Source organism: Battus philenor, unplaced genomic scaffold (genome assembly GCF_028537555.1).
Source record: "Battus philenor isolate CCGP_79_NKW_IND1 unplaced genomic scaffold, ilBatPhil1.0.hap1 SCAF_2, whole genome shotgun sequence".
In the NCBI taxonomy this organism is placed as follows: domain Eukaryota; kingdom Metazoa; phylum Arthropoda; class Insecta; order Lepidoptera; family Papilionidae; genus Battus; species Battus philenor.
In genome coordinates, this window is record NW_027181682.1 from 16,627,105 (window position 1) to 16,643,593 (window position 16,489).

Sequence of the window (16,489 nt, forward strand, 5' to 3'; positions counted from 1 at the left end):
TTTGTATTGTATTGTAAATTTTTGTATGATACGGTATAAAGTATGAAACAATATTTTGTCAAAACGTAACACATAAGTACAATAGGAGTTGAAAGAAAAGATCTGATTATACAAAATTTATAAACAAAGTGGAGACGTCACTTTATGAGAGAGATGGATAAATGGACTAGAATATTAACAGAGTGGTATCCAAGATACATCAAAATAAGCAGAGGTTAAAAATATAAGATTGGAGATTGCATATATATATATATATATATATATAGCAAACCTGAAGTGGCTTTTGTCAGAAGACGACAACCTGAGACATTTATGTTATCTTATTATAATTAAAGCTATCTATCAATAAAAGCTAATATATACTATTTATTTTTAAAATTAGATAATATAAATAAAATAATGGTAATATAGTAAAAAAATCGATTTCAAAATTCGAATTAATATATATGAAAATTTAATTATTGTTTATTGTGTTTCTCTGTTGACTGTACTGTCAGAAGTAATTGAGTCGTATTTAAATTAAAAAAAATTATTTTAAAATGTTTTAGAGTGATTTGAAATACATATAAATTCAATAATCCTTTTTGTAGACATATGAATAATACATTCACACCTTTAAAGATTTGACACGTGTATAAAACAATCTGCGTAATTTAATTATTATGCGTTTTACTTTTTTTTACAGTTGTGCAATCGAGTGCGTTATACGGCCAGATATATATCGTTATTCTCGAAAAATTGGGTCGATAGAGGTTATATATATCATATTTCAGCCAGATACATTTGCTATGAATCATTTGTAATAAATCTATATTTACTTTAGAATATTTTTATGGAATGTCGAAGATGTATTGGTGTTGATCTGTGCTATCCTTCGATCTATATATATATATATTTATATTTCATATCATCAGTTGCTATTTATCCAGACTATTGGCCACTTGTATGACATCGTTTCTTTCTTTACAGATAAATATAAAATTAATTGAACACATTAGAACTTTTAGAACTCTTATTGATCGTCAATACTATCTATTTATGTTTTTAACTCTACTCTTTGCAAGGTGTTATAGTTGTGGAGAAGAATCAGGAAGTAACTCGTCAATAACACATGTTTTAATAAAGTTTAACAATACAGATTTGTACATATACACTTTATCAGATATAGTCAAAAAATAAATCAGAGTTCCCCAAACTTTTTTGTGTCGTAGACCCCTTGCCATGTTTTTCCGTGTTGGGTAGACCCCCTACTTACCTGATATTGATTTCCTGTAAATTTCTAACTGTAGTGAAGTTTAGTGTCTGTTCAAAATGTATTGCGACCACAAAGCGAATACCAAAATCCTACAACTTACACAATTTTATAAACATGTATAATTTTGTTTTTACTTCATAGGTACTTTTATAAATAATGTAAATGTTTTGATATTATAAGATAGTATGATGTAAGTAAATAGGTACTATAGTGTATGTGTCGAGATCGACTATCGTGGACTCCCATTTTCATTTCATGGACCCCCAAATTTTTTTTCGCTGATGTAGACCCCTTGCAGATTGTGATAGACCACTTTGGGAATCACTGATTTAAAATATACTTGATACAGTAATTATTTATTCCTATGTCCCCAAGATGGGGCATTGCTATATCTGATAAAGTATATATGTATAAATCTGTATTGTTAAACTTTAATAAAGATATGTTGTTGTGGAGTTTCTTCCTGTTTCTTCTCCACAACTATTACACCTTGCGAAGCAGAGTTTAAAATAAAATAGATTAATAAAGTAAATATGTAATATGTTGACAATCAATAAGAGTCCTGTTAAAAGTTCCAATGTTGAATAAATGAGTTTCAACTTTTATGTTTATTGAAATTAACAAGTTTGATTAATATTGGAAATAGTGAAATATTTCATCATCATAACTTATTCCTATGTCCTCAAGATGGGGCAGAGGGCATCCATAGTACGTCGCCATCCCGAGCGGTCTTGAGCCTCGCGCTTTACTTCGCTCCACGTCATTCCATTATCACATTAATGATTCGATCATACGATGTTCTGTTTCGGTTTTCTGTGACATGTAAGGCTTTCAATTTTCCCGCTTGGTTTTTTTTTTACGTGTTTTCCGGTGACAATGAATTTTGGGAATTTTTCGGGACCCCGGATTTCTTGTACATCTTCAGTTTTGTATACAGTAGTGTAAATATACACATATAATATTAAATGAACAAAATATTTAGGTTTAGTATTCTATCGCAATGAATTGATACCGCGACTCAAGGAGTTAGTGCTATCGTTGAGTTAATGTACCAGCAAGCCACCATCTTACAACGCGTCGGTCTGATTTGTAAACTTGCTGCCAGAAATAGCCGTCCGGTGAAACATTTGCGATCGACACTGTACACGTTCATTATTTACGTAATCTTGTACGTAGTATAATTCAAACTCCGGATATACACTGTTATAACTGGTATATACACCTATCCCCCTATTTACACGGTAGATACGTTCCTAAGAAAAACGTGTAAATCGAAAATTAAAAATTTTCAATTTAAAACCGTGTAAATCGAAAAACTCGCAGAAAATGCATGATTTTGCTATTTAACAGTTGCGGATTTTTTTTCAATAATTTTAGGCGTACACGGAAATAAAAATAAAATGCATTGACAAGTTAAAATATTTAATATATTACGGAAAAACTGTTTTTTTTTATTTAATTACTATACATTAAACGGAAGAACAAAAAAGAAATTACTCTCATTCTTTTTTTCGGAATCGAAGGTTCGAAATCACTTTCATCACTCGAATTTATTTGTGCCGATTCGATGTTTGAAGCAGAAATATTTACATATGAGAGATGGTAATAAAATCTGTTATTAAAACAAAAAAAAAAACTTTTTTGGAAAACCGTGTAAAGGCGAAAACGTATAAAACGAGTACCGTGTAAATCGGGGGATAGGTGTACTTGCTGACAATATTAGTGTAACGTAATTTATCTTATTAAACTATACAGTTATGATTTGAAATTTGGTAGAGCCAAGTTTTATTGATGAAGAGAAATTTTGGTGGCGAAGGCGAGGTTTCTGTTAAAATGGAGTTACGATCACGGAAAGCAAGAGATTGGAGAAATAGAGCTGGAGATTTTTTCCTTTTTTTTTTCGAACTCTACTTACACTGTTACCTTTAAATTGAATTAGAACGAGAACTTCCCGGCTATCTCGGTTCGAACCGTACATTACGAAGTTACTGGATTGAGAAGCCTTCAATCTCTGATACTCTATCTTTTTTGCTCCTCTCAAGGGGGTATCTTAGTTTGGACTGTCACTTACTACGCACTTAGCGTTCCGCCTCAAAATCTTCCTAGAGGTTTAACCTCGACTTGTCTGCCTGATGTAACATTTTGAAAAAATATGAGCGATGGGAGAAATAGTTTCTGGATAAACTCCAACAATAGTTATATTATGATGATTGAAATACTGATGTCCTAAAATCTAATCACGAAGCTCCTGAACCCCTAAATTCAACAATAAACACAAAATCTTCAGTAAGAAAAGGTCCAATATTTAGCCACTTCCGCACATGCAGTGGTAGTCGTGCAACAAAGTGCACCGCCCGCCAGCCCGCTGATAAATGAGTATGCGGCAAACAATGCGAATTACACAACTGCAACCGTTAAATCACTCTTATTGGTCAATCAATATTGGTCCTTTTCTTACTTAGGATGGACTTCCGCAAGGTAACGCCTGATTCCATTAAATATACAGAAATAATAATTTTATATATACATGAGGTAATTTGTTAAAGGTATAAAACCTTCAAAAGGTTGCATTTATATCATTGGCGTCCATCTGTTGAAAAGAAGAAAAAAGACTATCCAAAAATCAGAGAAATACTAAGAAAGTATTTTCAAATTTCTATTTACTACATTCTAAAATTAATTATCTACAACCTGTTCCTGAAAAAATTGTATTATTTAAAATTAATATCCGGAAGCATTTAAATAGAAAAAAAAAATAATAAAGTGAAATATTTCAAAGTAAATTTCATACAGAATTATTGGAAATAGTTGAAAAAATTCTAAAGCTTTTTGTCGACAAATGAAGCCTTCATCCGATTACCAGTCATCCTGTATATATATTATCCATACTAAATATATAGGAGACGTGTTAATCATGTATTATTTGTGAAGATACATTCAAAATATTTATAGTAAAACATCTGAAATTGTGATTTGAAATAGTGGTCATGTTCGAAAATAAGTTTTTAATAGCGGAAGTAAACATTTGAGAAGGCAGAATATTTAGGAACAATCGTAATTGGAATGCCACGGAAGGCAGTACCGGGGGTCTATAAGATTTGGGAGGAGGGGTTGAATGACGTCACGGCTTCGATCCGCGCCCGTCTGCCGAAACACGAGGCCCGACTAGACTCACACTGTCATCTGGATCAATCGTTTACCATTACAGTGAATGGAATGGTCCAGTGTTGCTCTGAACTCCTAGCAGTGAACTACTTTTATACATAAATATGTCTTTATATAAATCACACGTTTAATACACACTTAAGTATTTAAATAATAATTTAAATTAATATTTTCTTACGTTTAATCTAATTGTCAAACTGTCGATTTTGCTAATTTGGCGGGATTTTTGACAGTTAAGTGACACATCGTGACAAATAAGTTTTTAAACGAAAATGGACACAAGTATTTTAATAGTCAGTCTATTTTTTTTTTAATTTGTGAATGCCGTCGCTGAGGTGAGCTTTAAATAAAACTGTTCGATTAATTTTTAGCTGCAACTGTTTTTTTATTCATATAAATCGCTCATTGTGCATTTTTCTCATTTGTATCAATTGCTATGTTATAATACTGCTTATATGCTATTTTTAACACTCAATATATTACGTCTATGCTTTCTATCATTGTTACATTTAGCAATCTAGCATCATATAGTGTGTTACTAATTGCATTTTTTTATGATTAAATATACATAGTTTTATATTAATGTCTTTATTTATATAATGACTGACACGAAAACAATTAAAGGTTATTTTTATTAGTTTCTTATTTGCTATTTGTCACAACGTAGATAAAAATTGTATGAAAAATAGACAGGATTTTTCATAAATCGAAGTCAAGCTGAAATCTGCTGATATGTAATATCATGTATGTATTTCTAATATTATTTACATAAGAAAATCAAATGGTATTTGAACAACCTGTAATGTTTTTTTTTTAATTTCCTATTTTTGAGACGAAAATTGTAATTTTTTTCATATCATATATTTAAAATGGTTGATTAATTTGTTAGGATTTAATTATAATCATCTTGATCTTTGCGAAACACTTAAAAATGAGTGCAAAGATCACCAGTAATGATACTCTAAGATTTTTATATATAACATATAACAATATATATATTGATTGAGAAAATCTCTTCGACCATTTATGCGTCGATTCAGCCCGGGGAAGGCATGACTGAAGCTATCGATTTTCGACACATGGTATTATATTTAATTAAAAATTTATGCATTAATTATATAAAATTGTTACTGATAACAAAAAAATATTCCAGAGGATGGGCAACAGCGTCCTTTACATACCATAATACCACACCACCATCACCAAACCGTCTACCAAACATGGCTATTATGGTATATCAACTCGTAGATATCTTTCTGGAAGACCTGTGCCTAACAATGGGCGTCTATGGGCTGAAACGACGATATATATATATATATATATATATATATATATATATATATGTAGGTATGTTTTTATGTGTATGTATTTCCATACTAAAGTAGTCTTTAAGAAATTGCCTAGAGTAATAAGACTGCCCATTGTTTTTTTTTCTTTACTTTTATTGTTTAAAATGTAAAATAAAGAATGTCACCCGATTTCTGATGTTTTGTGTATATATGGACATACTATATATATATATATATATATATATATATATATATATATATATATATATATATAAATTGATTTCGTGTCAGTGTATAATCGCATGTTTGATATATCTATGTGATATTTTTAACATAATCCGTATATGTTGGATATGCGCAATGTTTTCTCTATATTCAAGGGCATGTTCGTCTGAATTGTTGTATGTTTGTATATGTTGCGTTGCATGCAGCCTCCACGCCTCGACGACCTCGACCAATGTCAAACTACAAGCCTTTGGTAAGAATTTAAATTCTTCATTTATTTTTGCTACCTAACTTTCTTCTGTTTTTCACTGCACGGTTAAACGTTATATATATAGTGATCTTTATATACCATCTATTAATTCGGAATGTTTAATATCTCATAGCATGATCATAATTATTTAAATCGTAAGATGTCCAATGCTGGGCAGTATCTTCCCTTGGTAATCCGCGGTGCAAAAACTACAAATCATTCTTAATTCAGTGTCATAGAAAAATCCCAAAAAAAGCCTTATCCGTGACTCATTGAGGAACTTAGTTTTCCAATAAGGTAAAAAATGAGAGGTTACGTTTCTTCACCGTAAGCTATCATTGGTAACACATTTGTTGTAGGCTTTCGTCCTTAGGTATTGAAGGATATTTCACGGGATACCTTCGTTTTGAAACAGCACCTACATGTCAAGTAGAGGTTCTATTTCGGACCCTCTCGAATCATTGCTATCACAAATATTGATTATTTAATATAATGAAACTATATATAACATATCATCCGAAATACGTTGTCAAATCTTATATATATAAATATATATATGTATGTTTATATATATATATATATATATATATATATATATATATATATATATAATACGAAAAACTTATTTAAATATCATAGTGTTGATAGTAATGCTTTTTGACAAAAATATAAAAAATAGGGTAATATTTCTGATGCGTAAATATATGTTGATAATTTTCTAATACGAAAAGTAGACGTTGTGCGATTGAAGATTTTTCCATAGGAACCTTCTAGAATTACGATACTTATAAAGATACTAATAAAATCCATTAAGTCGTTCTCGACTCAAAGAAAAATTGAAATTAATTTTTAAATATTTATTTCTTTATTAATAAAAACAGCTCGAGTATGGAACTATCGGGCTTTGCTATTTCTCGAGAAATATAACCCAGGTCTCTTCAGGGTCAGAGTGACAAACCTACTGAGTCTCCGTGCTTGATCTTCGATCACATCGTCGTCGCATTCTGAAGATTATAGATAATTGTAATGATATTGAATCATACCAGGGGTGGCCAAACTGCGGTTCTTTGAACGTTTATTTTTGGCTCCGATTGACTGTCGAATTATTTCAAAACTTAAATTTATATAACCCATGTCAACTCCTGGGAAATCGAAACAAATCACTGGTGTGAATAATAATCATTATTATTCCGCCATAAAATTAGCGAAATTCAAACAACGATCATAATTAACTAACTGGCATCTTAAGTATTTTTAGGTGTGCTGTCATATACGTGTGCCATTATATCTAACTTCAATACATATATTTTGTACTTTAGTTTAAATAATTTATCATGATTTTAGAAAAAAAAACATTGTTTTCTGTTTTAAATGCGCATTCAATTGCGGCTTGCAAAGAATTTTCAAATTTCGAAATAAGGCTCGCACTACCTTTGACCACCCCTGATACATAATAAGGCCACTTCGACTATGATACAATTAAGCTTTATACCAATATAAAAATTCTAATATTAAATGTGTTTATTCACGATATTTACGAATAAAATAAATAAGAATTAAAAATAAATATCTGTCAGTTATATACATATATAACTACATAGATACATACATGCGTACATCATATATAAACAATAAATATTTTTTTAATAATTATTCAAGTTATATATACTTTAAAAAAATTTATAGTGTTAAAGATACTCTACGCCATTCGTTGTCTTTCATGCGGTATTCGAAGGTCCATTTTATTTTCACTCCTTTTTTAAATTGCATTGATTTTTATACAGGATGTTCTATACATTAAACGACAGCAAATAAGGTATACATTCAATCCTTTAAAAATTTTTTACCGTGAATAGTTGTACATACTAAGAGGTTAATAAAAATTATTAAACGGTTTTATTTAGTTTGACCTGTACGGAATTCATTTGTTAATTTATTTGGGTCAAAATTAGAAATTGAAATTTAAGCACCTTCCCGTTGTCAGATTGATCTGAAATTTGGTACACACATTTAATTTAGATGACAATACAATATAATAAAATCAATAACATTATAAATCTAAGATGGCCGCCGATACAAAATGGCGGATTACATATTTTTCCTTAACCCCCTCAATATGGGTATCAAATGAAAGGGCTACACTAGTAAAACACGATAATTATGTCATAATTTAAAATTCAAGATGGACGCCGTTCCAATATGGCGAGCTAGGTACATATTTTTCCACAACCACCACAATATGGGTATCAAAAAACCGTTTAACTTAAAAGTTTTTTAAATGTATTTATTTTACTTTTAACAAGTGTTGTCACAGTCCAAATAGGACTCGTTGCGGTATTAAAAGAGTTTTTCGTCTCTATCACTATTATCGACTATTTTTCGTGCCTATAAAACTTTTCTCCCGCATCAGTAGGGTTTCGCCCCCTTCCACCCGGTGACGTCATTGGGGGCGCGTGCCAACTTTTTTTCCGAAGTAACTAATGACCGTCGAATGCGGGTAAAGCCTACCCTCAATTATCTTCACTATTGTAAAGAAAATTGTTATAATCGACTTGATATTGAACTATAATCATATCTATATATGGAATACTAGCAGATCCCGCGTTGTTTTGTCATGTATGTTATTTCTAGGAAACATTGAAAAACAAATAAAAAATGAAGGTTGATTGTAGATGGATGAAAATTTAGGGTTGTATGTATTTTTGTATGCTGTATCATTAAAAAATTAAAACAAAAATTTTTGTCTAATAAATAAAAAAATAATTTAGGGGTGGACCACCCTTAACATTTAGGGGGATGAAAAATAGATGTTGTTCGATTCTCCGCCTTGGCCGATATGCGCGCTAAGATTCACGAAAATCGGTCGGAGTTCAAAAACGCACACCGTTATACGAGAATTTTATATATTAGATTTGTTCTACACCTATTTCCTATCAATCTGTATAAAGTGATCGGTATTAAAAAGATTACATAATTTTTTTTCTATTGAAATATTGCAGACATATTACTTCTGGAAGTACAAAGTCTGAAAGGACAGATAAACAATAATTAAATTTGGAATAGTATTCCGGATTTTGAAAACGATGCGGTGTCGTCTTTTTTTTTCAGCCGATGGATGCCCACTGCAAGACACCATGATAAGCTGTATAATATATATATGTACATATATATATATGTACACACATATATATATATATATATATATTTATATATATATATATATATATATATAAATATATATATATTTATATATATATAAAGCAAAGGGATTAAGGTCGTGTCAAATAAATTTTCGAATTGCTCCTTTCAAAAACAATCAAATTGCCCCATATGGGGCGTGGGCCTCATGTTGGGAACCTGCTCTGGACAATTTTAATGTGGTGTCAATATAATCTAGTGTTTCGTGGTCACCTTTCACGAGAAGTGTCCGGAATACTGTCACTTCAGACAGACAATTCTTCGTGCTATATCGGTGTGTTTCGTACTTCTGTAGATCATGATCGATAATTAGACGTGTCTTTGAATAAAACTGCCTTCACCTACGCATTTTTAAATCACTTGATACTAAGTGACAGCCTTGCTCTCTTCATTATTTTATTATAAAAATATCATTAATTAAAATACATTGCTAAATTTGTGAGGTTAAAGTAACACTGGTTTTAAAAAGACGCTCGTAACATGTCATATGTTGATCTAAATCAGGGCTTCTTAAACTGTTTTTAATTCAAGACCCTCATTTATGGTTGCGAGTCCCTTGGCGACCCCAAGTAGATATAAAAGAAAGCTTTTGAATTCGTTATGAAATATATAGGCACATAAAAATTAAAATTGTGTTAATATAGTTACAAAAATTATATGCCCTGAAAAGCTAAAATCTGTTTATGGCTGAACATTAACAATTGACTACACTAGAAGAGCGTCAATACTACACTAGTTTACATTACAGTCAAACGTGTGATATTATAAAATCGTGTATTTAATTATTTGTCTAAAATCTGTCGCGCGACCCATAGTTTAAGAAGCCCCGATCTTAACTTTTCCCGTACTAGGTTGGATTGTTGTGTGTACAAATTGCAGGGATCCGCGGATTCGAACTATTCTCAGCCGTCGTCGGAGCTCTCGCTGGACGAGGACAAGGAGGCCCTGCGCCGCGAGAAGGAGTCCCAGGCGCTCTCACAGCTGGACAAGGCGCGGGTGAGACCACAGCTTTATCCTACCCTCTCTTACTTACCAAGTAACTCAACATATTTATCATTACTTTATATAGTATTATACACGCGCGCGCACATCTCGCACACACACACGCATACACACACACACAAGCACACAAGCACACACGAACACACTCACACACACGTACGCGCGCACACACATCCAGCGACTTGTGTGCCCCGCCCGATGCCTTCAGTCGTGCAATTTTGATATAAATATATATAAACATATCGTTAGTGGGCTGCCATCAAGGAAATTAGTAGATAACATGATTATCATCATCACCGTATCACCCGCTAAGCGCCAACTGTAAGGCATTGGCCTCATTCAAAGATTACAACGATAACAGGTCTTGCATTGCCCGTATTAATCAACTTCCAGCCATCTTAACCATATCATCGGTCCACCTAGTGGGGGGCCTTCCCCCGCCATGTCTTCCGGTTTTTGGTCGTTGTACGAGCGATGTACCTCGGTCCACTGCCACTTCAGACAAACAATTCATCGAGCTAAGTCGGTGATATTAATTCTGTCTTTGTTGATGGACAACTATCTATTTCACCCAAAGAGAAGTGTCTGGTGAAGAAAATATTTAATAGATTCAGGCGTTACTTTGCGGAAGTCCATCCTAAGTAAGAAGTGCACCGCCCGCCAGCCTGCTGATAAATGCGCATGCGGCTAACAATGCGTATTACTCAACTACCACCGTTAAATCACTCAACACGTGTTTCACCCCTCCACGGGGCATCCTCAGGAGTATTGTTACTCCGATTAGTGCCAAACATCCAGTCCGAGTCCGAGTGACAAACGATGGTAGTTGTGTATTTCGCATTGTTTGCCACATACGCATTTATCAGCGGGCTGGCGGGCGGTGCACTTTATTGCACGACTACTGCTACATAGCGGAAGTAGCTATATATTAGTCCTTTTCTTACAAAGAAAATATTATCAAGGCACACAGACATGGTCGTGTATGATGAGCATCAAAAGATCCGAGTCCATCCAATGGAAGGGTTATGCCTGGGTCTTTACGTGTCTTATAGAATTGCTCGTCTGAAGTCTCAGTAGATAGGGCACGACGCTCGTGCAATCGTCAACTATCGGGGCTGACGGCTACTAGAGTGGCGACCACGGGCCGGTAGACGCTGTGGGTAGGTCTCCCACTTGATGGACCGTCAGCAGACATGGCGGGAAGTTGCTTGATTCAGGTAGCGGCCAATATGATTATAATGATATATAAATTCATTTGATATCAGCTCTTTGATTCTATATATGTATTATATATATGAGAGCCAGGCTTTTATGCTTGTAAAATATATATCACGATCCGTTCAATAATGTACTTATACCTCTCTCTGAGCTATATAAAATTAGTAACTTTTTTGTGAGTAATTCTGTTACAATACACTCCAATATCAATAATGAGTTTAGTAGTCGAACACGTAAAAGAAATTGTTACAATTTGAAGGAATATAAAGTGAATAAACTCGGATTTTCAATGCTCTACAGTATTAATGATATTGTAAAAGCTATCACCAAAAAACTCGTCGGGCTTGAGTCTCGTCTGAGAGAAACGTGTTTGGAACACTCACAGCTTTAAGTTGAACGTTGCCTTATGGTTGCGTTCACTCTGATTCTAATTTTAAATTGTGCACTACTAAAATTCTTCCTATGAAGTTTGTCACTGTAAGTGATTTTATGTGCTATATGTATAAATAAATAAAAACATCAGCTTGTTTCTCCCATATTGTAATAGAATTTAAAGCAATTTTTTTTAAAGCAACAATTAGAAATCAATTACCATTATCGCATAACACTTAATGATAAGTCATAACATATATAATTTTTCTTAACTTCTTGTTCAAATGTGACACACTTAAGGCAAGTGCTTTTAGAAGTAGTAAGAAAAAGGATAAAGACAAGACGAGAGAAGGGATAAGAGAAGAAATACAAAAAGAAATAGGTCCCTTGTAAATTCTTGATCTTTAAATATCAATACGTGAATTCAAAACGCAGCTCTGGACCTCTGTTTCCACGAGCTCAATTTCGATGAAGCTGTACAAACCCTAGATCTGCTAGCAGTACAACATGTAATGCGAGTACATCAAATGTCAAAACGCAGCTATGATCCAAGAAGAACCGTCAATCAAACTAGCGGTTTTTTTTAAACTGATGACTTTTATCATAGCAATTAATTTGAAAGATTCAACAACAATTAAAAATACAATCCAACAGTAATAGAATTTTTAACGATTTTCTTAATTAACTGTTTTAAATTCACTATTTAGTATTTTAGTCAGTACACGATATTACGTTATAAAATCATACGCAGTTACTCACAAAATAGTTAAATTTTATAAACCTTCAAAAAAGTATAAAAAGGTATAAAATATCTACATGATCTTCCAACAGACCTTAATACGAATTTGTTGGATACCTATATCCAATTGTGTCCTACGGTTGAAAATCGAACGCCCCCAAGCCTTCTTTCGTTCAAAAAATTCTTTCTTAGCTATTATTCACTTGAAAATAGGCATATCTGTACAAAATTTTAAGTATCTAATCTTTAAGGTTTTAGAGATATCGTGATGAGTCAGAAGATGGGTGTAAATGTCATATATATGCCTCCTCCCTGCGTCGTATCTGTATGTCACTCTATCTACTGCAGTTACTGTGTTTTTTTTCTTGTGACCCCCGCTATTGGGGGCCTCTCGTACCTTATGGTGGGATAGGGACTTTATTAGCATTTAATTTAATCACTTAATTATTTTATTTTCATTCTCTTCTCTTTCATTCTTCACATAATCTTTCATTCTGTTCTTTTATACCACAATTCTGCTTTCTTTCCCTTTTGCTCTGTTTTACCATTCTTTCATCCTCTTTTCATTTTACATTTTCTTTATTTCTAGTTTTGTTGTATCACATTTTTATCTTTATCTTTATCACACTTTAATATTATTTATTTTTACATATCTTTTTTGTTTTTATTTTTGTTTTTGTTTGTTGATGCCTAACTTTTATTTTTTTCTATTGCATATTGTATAATTCTTTTGCAATAACTGAGGAATTCTTACATGGTTTCTTTTCCGCATTTACTGTGGTGTGTTACTGTGGTGTTGAATGTAAGGGGGAACCTGATCTTGGTTTTGATTTATAGATATCGTAATATACCCTCGTGGTTTTGCAGTCGAAACCGGTGGCGTTCGCTGTGCGCACCAACGTAGCGTACGATGGCAGCCTGGACGACGACTCGCCCGTGCACGGCAGCGCAATATCCTTCGAGGTCCGCGACTTTCTACACATCAAGGTGATTGAAGAATTTATTTAGAATTTAATTCTCTTCGTTATCTTTATAGTGAAACAATTTCAGGTCATCATTTTCATTGTGACCATCTAACACAGAGTTCCCCAAACTTTTTTGTGTCGTAGACCCCTTGCCATGTTTTTCCGTGTTGGGTAGACCCCTTACTTACCTGACATTGATTTCCTGTAAATTTCTAACTGTAGTGAAGCATACACATACGTCAACACTGTGTGATATAAGAGGGAAGATGAAGGCAAGTGATGAAAATCAGATGATATGTAAGCGACGTAAAGATAGATACTGTGAAGGACGAAAGAATTTGTAAACAATGGAAGAAGTATGTGATATAAAAACTTTTAATGAAAAATACATTTACCCAAATACGTAACACTCCAGGATCTTAAGATCACAGCTGTCAACTGTTCCACGTGTTCTCTGCCACTTCAACTAACCTATTAGCTGGACTATATTGGTTACATTAGTTTATCTAACGATATTCGTATTCCTGATCTTGCAGATAGATCCCAAACATATTCCAAGTTTTGGAAAACGACTGTAAGTTCAACCAGATTGTTAAATAAGCGTTTATAATAGCGCTCGTTGGAGGCGATCTGTGATCAGTAATTTCCGACTACCTTAATAAAGTTTTCTGTCCAGCATTTAGGAGACCGAAGCCAGTCCGTTTCCTCTCCAGAAAATTAGGATTCTAGCAGTTATTTTTTTCTGCTCGCTGTGTGGCCTATCAGTTGTCACTTTTCACTTGTTGATCTAAAGTAATTTTGGTTACTTTTGTTCTTCTATGGATTTCATTCTTATTTCTTTAAAAAATCCCAAGCAATTCCCTTTCGTAGATATAGGTTCTTTAAAAGAGTTTATGTTTAATGTGATGTTGAAGGTCTGTGAACTCAAATTCAACAAAAATACCTCTATTTTACATATGTAGTAATATGATTCCAGGAGAAATACGACAATAACTGGTGGATCGGGCGTCTCGTGAAGGAAGGCTGCGACATCGGCTTCATTCCGTCGCCGGTGAAGTTGGAGACGGTCCGGACGGGGCTCGCGCGTGCCCGCTACCGTCCGCCCAGCGCTGCGCCCGCCCTTCCCAGCCGAGGTAGCACTCCCCCCACGCCCGGTACGTCATGCACTCAATACGCGGGAGCGCCGCGGATAGTTGACGCGGTTGCGGATTTGATTATCGCGGATTTTTTGTATATTTACGATCGTCTTAATCATCAAATGATAGATGCCTACTTCAAAAGTGAGCCTTCATCCAAGATATCCAACTGCTTACCCTGACATTGACTATGTCATAATCATACCAGCTTATAAACGACCACCTCAAGAATCAGGCCTCTCCTAAAAATTGATTTTACTTTGTCCACATCCAGCTACTTCCAGTAACCATGACTATATAGTTGATCCCTTCTTTTGGGAGGCATTACATCTTCTTTTCCATTCGATGGACGACCAGAACCATATGCCTCCAATAAAGATCGCCACGATGAACAGCCTTGCGATGCTCGCATCCAGCGACTTCCGGTGACCTTGACCTATGTCGTCGGTTCAATTAGTGGGGGGGGGGGGTCGCAAGATCTTGGTTCTTCTGCGGATCTTCTTATTTCTGATCATGATCTCACAGCGAAACTCCAAGAATAGCCTTTTCTATTATTCCAACCGACTTTGTCTTCTTATGGAGGGGAATAACCATTATTACTTAATCAATGATTAACTTACGATTAACATGAAATTGACGATTAAAAATGTCGCAACAGTGACATCAGATCCGCAATCGTATAGAAACTATATATAGTCATAAAGACGACCTTCGAAATTTGTACGGTATCGCACGTTAGACGCATTGTCAGCTGATCTTGATAATTGGCTTATAGAATCGTGATTCTGCTTGCGTCACTACAATCTGGAACGTTTAAAGTATCAATATTACGAAGCCTTATAGGTGAACAACTGCATCTAGTGACAATCACATCATATATATGTAATATATAAAATTTCCATGTCACAATGTTAGTTACCGTACTCCTCCGAAACGGCTTGATCGATTTTTACCAAATTTTATATGCGTATTCAATACGTCTGAGAATCGGCTACTATCTATTTTCCAAACCCCCAAGTGATAAGGGTTGTTCACGTTTAATTTTTTTTTTAATTTTTCGACGAAATTTTGTGTTTCTATTTTTTATGATACAGTATACAAAAATACATACAACCCTTAATTTTCACCCCTCTACGATCAATTCTTATTTTTTATTTGTAAATTAAAAACATCATATTTTTTTTTGCAAAACAACGTTTGCGGGATCAGCTAGTATATACACACACATATATATATATATATATATATATGTATGTGTGTGTGTGTGTGTTAATTCACAATTGTGGAAAACTTGTTTAGATCAGTAGCAATCCTATGTAATTAACAAAATGTGTAAATTAAAATTGTATCCCGGGATTCGAGCCCGCGACCCTCGATCGCCAGTCTCATCTTACAAGCTACCATTCTCAATTTACACATTTAATTCTTTATAAAGAATAAATTAAAAAAAAAAAACTCTACATAAGCCCTATCCAGTGAAAGTTATTTATTTTTAATCACACACAGTAAACGTGCGATTCTGTACAACTTTTTGAACTAGTCTCATTTCGCGGCGTTCCCTGTTTCATTTTGACAACGCAATGACGATGGTGAAATAAGTCTGTTTGTGTTAGCATTAAAATTAATAATACTTATATCAATTATAATCTATAATAAAGTCTATTGGTCTAAGTTA

At 33.7% G+C, this 16,489-nt stretch overlaps 1 protein-coding gene across 7 annotated transcripts in view; it reads left to right on the plus strand.

The window, feature by feature from the left end:
- Positions 1 to 16,489, plus strand: part of Ca-beta (Ca2+-channel-protein-beta-subunit) — a 41,986-nt gene that overhangs the window by 12,572 nt on the left and 12,925 nt on the right. For 6 of the 7 annotated variants that reach the window (XM_068765518.1, XM_068765514.1, XM_068765515.1 and 3 more), the window contains exons 2-4: positions 10,262 to 10,378; positions 13,581 to 13,700; positions 14,655 to 14,832. In XM_068765518.1, coding sequence (XP_068621619.1) covers positions 10,262 to 10,378; positions 13,581 to 13,700; positions 14,655 to 14,832 — 415 coding nt within the window. Of the gene's footprint in view, positions 1 to 6,140; positions 6,188 to 10,261; positions 10,379 to 13,580; positions 13,701 to 14,654; positions 14,833 to 16,489 lie in introns of all 7 variants that reach the window. The other variant, XM_068765520.1, reaches the window with a different exon arrangement.